The 5,682-nt window shown below is 53.1% G+C and overlaps 2 protein-coding genes across 4 annotated transcripts; one reads left to right on the plus strand and one right to left on the minus strand.

The window, feature by feature from the left end:
* Positions 1-879, minus strand: EMC6 (ER membrane protein complex subunit 6). 3 transcript variants are annotated; one of them, XM_080923029.1, is made up of 2 exons: positions 751-879; positions 1-556 (listed from the first exon to the last, which is right to left on the minus strand). In XM_080923029.1, exon 2 carries the CDS (start codon positions 506-508, stop codon positions 176-178), a length of 333 nt encoding a protein of 110 aa, XP_080779155.1. In that variant the 5' UTR covers positions 509-556; positions 751-879; the 3' UTR covers positions 1-175. The 3 variants fall into 3 exon arrangements, with proteins under 3 accessions (XP_080779155.1, XP_080779156.1, XP_080779157.1); XM_080923030.1 differs by having other exon boundaries at positions 668-803; XM_080923031.1 differs by having other exon boundaries at positions 654-788.
* A 51-nt stretch (positions 880-930) lies between these two features.
* On the plus strand, positions 931-5,682 carry TAX1BP3 (Tax1 binding protein 3). The gene is made up of 4 exons (XM_080922945.1): positions 931-1,153; positions 4,026-4,145; positions 4,379-4,456; positions 4,735-5,682. The coding sequence occupies exons 1-4, from the start codon at positions 1,115-1,117 to the stop codon at positions 4,870-4,872; spliced, it is 375 nt and encodes a 124-aa protein (XP_080779071.1). The 5' UTR covers positions 931-1,114; the 3' UTR covers positions 4,873-5,682.

The raw sequence follows: 5,682 nt of genomic DNA on the forward strand, positions 1-5,682 counted from the left end.
GTGTCACACTTCATTTAATCTGAAGAATATTACAGGCTCTCTGTCTTCAGATATAAATTATAACGGTACAGAACAAGCAGCGAATTCGAACAATTGAAAAACTAAGTAAGTCTACACGGTGTTAATTCTGGCAAGAGTCTTGCCAATCTGTTTTAAAGTCACCCCTGCCCTCATTTCAGTAGACGTGCACCATGCCATAGAGGAATGTCCAAAAGAGGACGTAGGTAAAGAGGCCTCCGATGAGGCCTCCTGTAAAGAGAGGTCTTCGTGACTTAAAATATTTGTTCCACCTCCTTCCCGCTTTGAGAATCAGGAGCAGGGAGAGCAGGACGGAGGCAAGCAGGTAGAAGATGAAGCCGTAGAGGCCGGTGAGGCCGAGGATGCCGGCTGTGGCCCCCGACAGCGCTGACACGGAGGTCCGGCAGTAATCCAGGACCGCGGCGTTGCCTCTCACGGCTGCCTCGCTGATGAACGGCGGCCCTTCCCGCTTGGCCACCACCGCTGCCATCGCACCCGCCGGGGCTCCGCTTCTGCCTTCTCGCGGACTCACGCGGAACTGCGGAGAAAACCAAGTTACAGGTGGCGCCCGAAGCCCGGAGAGTTGAGCGCACAGCGCCTCCTCCCCACGGGACCTCCGAGCCTCTGAAACATGCCTGGGGTCTCTGACCTTCACTGCACGCCGGAGCTCAGGCTCGAGCCGGCCCTGGACAGCAACACATCAGCACACGCCCGACAGGTTCGCAGAGTTACCTGGAACGCAGCGGCACACAGTCCCTCGTGTTTCCTCAGACAGGAAAAAGCGGAGCTTCCAGCGCCGCCATCTTGTGCTGGAGGCTGCTGGGAGGACTCGGCTTGCGCAGGCGCAGTACCCCGCCCCGCCCTTCCACGCTTGCGCCTGGGGCACTCTCCCCTCCCGCCCCGCTTCTGCACACAGGTCCCGGGACTCCCGAAAGCCCAACTGCGCTCCAGATGCTGATTGGCTAGAGACTTCTTAAGTATTCATGAGGGGGCGGGCTGAGCAGGGCTGCCCTTTGTTAACCAGGGAGGGCGCGGCAGCGGGCATTCTCGCTGGGGGTCTCATCGGGCGCTGTCGCCTTGTCAGATTTCGGTCGAAATGTCCTACATCCCGGGCCAGCCCGTCACCGCCGTAGTGGTGAGTGCGCTCGCGCGGGCTCCTTCTCCTCTTGTGGCTCACCCCCGTTTCGCAGAGCGGCAAACTGACATCTAGACAGGCTGAGAGAGTAAAGGACTCGGGGCTCCTGCCTGTATTCCGGTGGCTGTTTTTACTTAATAGTACTGCAGCCTTCCCTGGCCTGGAGAGGTGGCTGGGATCTAAGAGCCTCCCGGGACTCTGGGCAGAGGCCAGATCCTGTGCACTACCGCCGTCGGGTAGATATCATTTAGCAGGCGCAGATCGGGAGGATGTAGGAGAAAGGTTGGTCCGTGGGATTGTTAGAAACCTCCCCTGCCCTGGGCCTCCGTGTCCCCAGCTGGGCGGCCGTGGGGGGCGGGCGCCGATGTCCGTGAGTCGTAGCCTCTGGAATGAGGAAGCCTTTCCTCTGCCGCCGAGCCGTAGGAGATTTAGGGGGTGGGGCTGGCTAGAGTTTATGCATCCCCCTTCCCTCTTCTCATCCGGCCTCCCTACTCTTGGGACCGACTCCTCGAGACTTAAGGCTTGGTCTTTTGAACTTTTTAAGATACTAAGCCCTTGATTTGTTCTGTGCATGATACTTAGAGTTCTAGACCTTTTCAGGGCCGCCTTGTGGGTTTGTCTTGTGTATCTGGTGTATTTGAATAGGTAACAAGAGGGAGTGGTAGATCTAAACCTAAGGTTCCGGTCTGGCCAACCCTGAGGCAGCTGAATCCCAGAGAGAAGCCTCAGTGCCCAGCCATAAAGGAAACTTTTAGGAAGAGCCCAGATCTCTCCCCAGACAGGGCCTTACTCTTAAGCTTAAACCGGACTTGAGCTTCTGGCAGTACTCCCTTCTTAGCCTTCCAAGTGTTGGAGTCACAGGTATGAGTGAACGAGCTCACTTGGCTCCACAGTCCTAACTCTGGAACTGTAGGGATGGGCCATGTTAGATGGGCGTGTTGGAGTTCCCAGCCAGGAGGGTGGGGGCAATGAGTTTACCGATAAAGATTGCTTGGGAAGCTGAGCTTTAGAGCTTCAGCTCTGGGCTGGGCTAGAAGGCATATATTGCTGAGCCAATGAACAGCCACCGGATTTTTGCTCAATTTGCACCAGTCTGGTTTTTCTAGGACCCTTCCCTAGCTGCCCCAGAAAGATCAAGTTTGACCCTCTCTGGAAAAAGGAGGGTGTAATTGAGGACCTAGGGAGAGCAGCTTTGCTGCCATATGTTAGGGCTTTTTCTCCTTTTGGACCTTGCTGGTGGGAATGAAGGACGGTGTGTGTGTGTGTGTGTGTGTGTGTGTGTGTGTGTGTGTGTGTGTGTAAAAGCCTGGAGGAGCTTACACTTTTGGACAGGAAGCCCCAGGTGAAAGGGCCTTAGGCACCATGATTTTCCTTCCTCTTCTGTCTTGGCAGGCCAGTCAGAATCTTAAAGCTGGAAGGCCCACAGTCCTCCAATCCCCAGTGCCAGGTGCATGCCTGAACATAAGCAGGCAGATCTGGCCTCTTTCTCAGTCTTGGATTGCTCATGGGGTGGAGACACTTCCTTCCCACTCTTACTTTCTCAGGTGGAGTTAACATCCCGGTTCTGATCCAGCCATTTTGTTAAAACCATTTCATAAGCTTCCCCCTGAACTCTAGCCCGCTGATCTGCCTCCTGGAAGCCCGTACGGATGACTCCCGGCACTGTGCGCTACCTGGGTCGACGGTTGCATTTATCCAGGCCGGTCCTCAGTTATCTCAACCTTCCTAATCTCACCGCCCTTTAGTACAGTTCTTCATGCTGCAGTGACCCCAGCTATCAAATTATTTTCATTGCTACTTCATAACTGCAGTTTTACTACTGTTAAGATTCATAATGTAAATGTCTGTTTTCCGATGGTCTTAGGTGACCCCTGTGAAAGGGTCATTCGATTCTTCCCAGGGTCACGACCCACAGGTAGAGAAACACTGATCAGCCATATTCCACTTCCTCATGACCAGTGCTTGTCTGTGGATCACCACTAACGAGTAGCTCATATCCTCAGGTTTCCACATCCCACAAGGAGACATCCATTCCCCTGTCAGCTCCAGTGCTCACTGGAGCACTGATGCCTTACCTCACTGGAGCTTTGAATTTCAGTAGGGTCAGGATCGAGGTCAAGTGGTGACACAATCATTTCCCAAAGCTGAGTACAAACGATGCTTTGGTTGAAGCCTTTCCAAGTCTGGAAAGTTACTCCCACTTCTTTGTGTTAAAAATTTCACCTTTGGGGGTAACCCCTGGTGGCTGGAGGATGCTTTCTGAGGGTTCTTAATTGGAGACCTTAGCCCCAGAGCGAGCTTGAGAGAGCCCTGGAGTACTCTCTTATACAGGGCCCGAGGATTGGAGCGGTGATATGATTAAGTCTACTCCCAGTTCACTTTCTGGTCCCGTGCTGTATACAGCAATCTCCTTGGCCAGGGATCCCTTCTCTTCTGTGCAAGTTTCTTCTTTATCTCCATGCACCTCCTGGCTTTCGTGATCTCTGGTAGGGCTTGCTCAGCAATCTGAGCTGCCTCGACAAGTGTCTGCATTTTCTCAGGGCTTGATCTTTCCTGTTCTGGGTGGTCTTTTCCCAGGAAGATGTCTTTTCTGTAGTAGCCACAGTACCCTCAGAATACATATTGATTAAGAATGGGAAATGGGTGGGAAAAGTTGCAGACAAAGGGCAACTGTGTGGAGAGGTCCACATGGCTGCTTTAGACCCAACTGCCAACCTCCCAGACCGGTAACCAGCTGGATTTTTGCAAAGGGCCTGAACTCTTGGCATAGTTCTAAGCTGGCCCAGAGGCCTGAGATTGCTGCTGGGCACAGAGATTAGATCTTTCTCTACTCACCTACCCGTTACCCTCAACTTGCTTTTTTCTTTATCAGCAAAGAGTTGAAATTCATAAGTTGCGTCAAGGTGAGAACTTAATCCTGGGCTTCAGCATTGGAGGTGGGATCGACCAGGACCCTTCTCAGAATCCCTACTCGGAAGATAAAACGGACAAGGTGAGAGGGGCTCGGGTCCCAGACCCCCCTGTGGGGAACAGAAGCTGAAGTAGCAGTTTTTTCCTTAGACAATCCTTAATGATCTGGTGGAATTAGGTAGAAGGCATGCTGAGACAGCCTGGAGGAGCAGAGGTGGCCATCAGCAGGCTGAAACATCTCAGGGGCAGCTACACTGACCCCCCCATGGCCCAATCCAGTGACCACAGGGCTTTACCTGCATTGCTTCTTTCCAGGGCATTTACGTCACACGAGTATCTGAGGGAGGTCCTGCTGAAATTGCTGGGCTGCAGATTGGAGACAAGATCATGCAGGTACAGTTGTTCCAAAGGAGGAAAACGAGGTTTGGGTGAGAGGGGCTGAAGCACTTGGGTTGAGGGCTGACCTAGCTTCAGAGGGGAAGCAACCAATCAAAATGGCTTTTGGAAGCCCCGTCGATATTGCATCCAAGGAAGCTGGTTATCCCGTGTGCCTCTGCTAGAATGCTTGGCACCTCAACTTTAGGGGATATTAGCTTGGGTAGCCTGGGCCCCCCAAACCCCAGTTTCCAGATTCTAGAAGGTGAAGAGCCTGTGTTTTCTTCTTGGGCCAGGTGAACGGCTGGGACATGACCATGGTCACTCATGACCAGGCTCGGAAGCGGCTCACTAAACGCTCGGAGGAGGTGGTCCGCCTGCTAGTGACTCGGCAGTCCCTGCAGAAGGCCGTACAGCAGTCCATGCTGTCTTAGCAGTCAGCCACAGGCTAGACTTGTGCCCGCTGACCTTTTTGTCCACTGAGAACACATCCACGCTCTGCCTGTATCTAGTTCTGGCTTCTGCTGTGTGCTGGGCCCCAGCTCTTGAGGGGTAACCGCTGATCCCAAAGGTCCAAACCAACCTTCTTACCCCTCAGCCCCCAGCCCAAGGCCATGGCACCAGCTCTTTCTCTTGGATACTGAGGATTGGAAATAAGGGCCTGGCGTAGTATCCAGTCTTCAGTAACCACAGGCCCAGCCAGAGACCTGCTGTGGGTTCAGCCACAGAAGGGGCTGGGCAGTCAGGAAACACCTGAGATCTGCCAAAGCTTGGAAGTGCCAAGTAGGGCCCCTTTCTCCCAGTTTGCTCTGGTTGAAGGGCTTGGCCCTGCCCTGTCACCTTCTCAGTGCCTCTATGCTCCCTCCATCATGGTGCCCAGCCTGGGGCTGGACCCACATATGCCAGAGACAGTATGAAGGCCACCTGGATGAAGAGGGCAGGCTCCCACTCCCTTCATTCCCCTAATGGGTGCTGGCCTCCCCACACCTTTCAAGACTGACATTTCAAGGCAGCTCTCAGGGTTGCCATTTTTCTCTACACTCGTGGGTTTAACTTTTGTATTTTTTAAGTCACAACTTTGATACAAAAGTGTTTTTTTAATCATACTGTTTGAATTTAGCTTACTAATTCACACTCCTGGAAGCAGTGATTTGTAGCATGTAACCAAGCCAGTTGGTTACTATGGAAACAGGGAGTATGATGCTATCCCATGTTCAACACTTGTGTCCAATAAACAACGCTGG

The sequence above is a fragment of the Micromys minutus genome (genome assembly GCF_963924665.1).
Source record: "Micromys minutus genome assembly, chromosome: 10".
NCBI lineage: Eukaryota > Metazoa > Chordata > Mammalia > Rodentia > Muridae > Micromys > Micromys minutus.

Excerpts from the sequence above, each read along its gene's own strand:
- EMC6 (XM_080923029.1), bottom strand. The coding sequence starts at position 508 with ATGGCAGCGGTGGTGGCCAAGCGGGAAGGGCCGCCGTTCATCAGCGAG.
- TAX1BP3 (XM_080922945.1), top strand. The coding sequence starts at position 1,115 with ATGTCCTACATCCCGGGCCAGCCCGTCACCGCCGTAGTG. Across the intron at positions 1,154-4,025 it reads AGCCCGTCACCGCCGTAGTG|CAAAGAGTTGAAATTCATAA; the intron begins GTGAGTGCGCTC and ends TTTCTTTATCAG. Across the intron at positions 4,146-4,378 it reads CGGAAGATAAAACGGACAAG|GGCATTTACGTCACACGAGT; the intron begins GTGAGAGGGGCT and ends GCTTCTTTCCAG.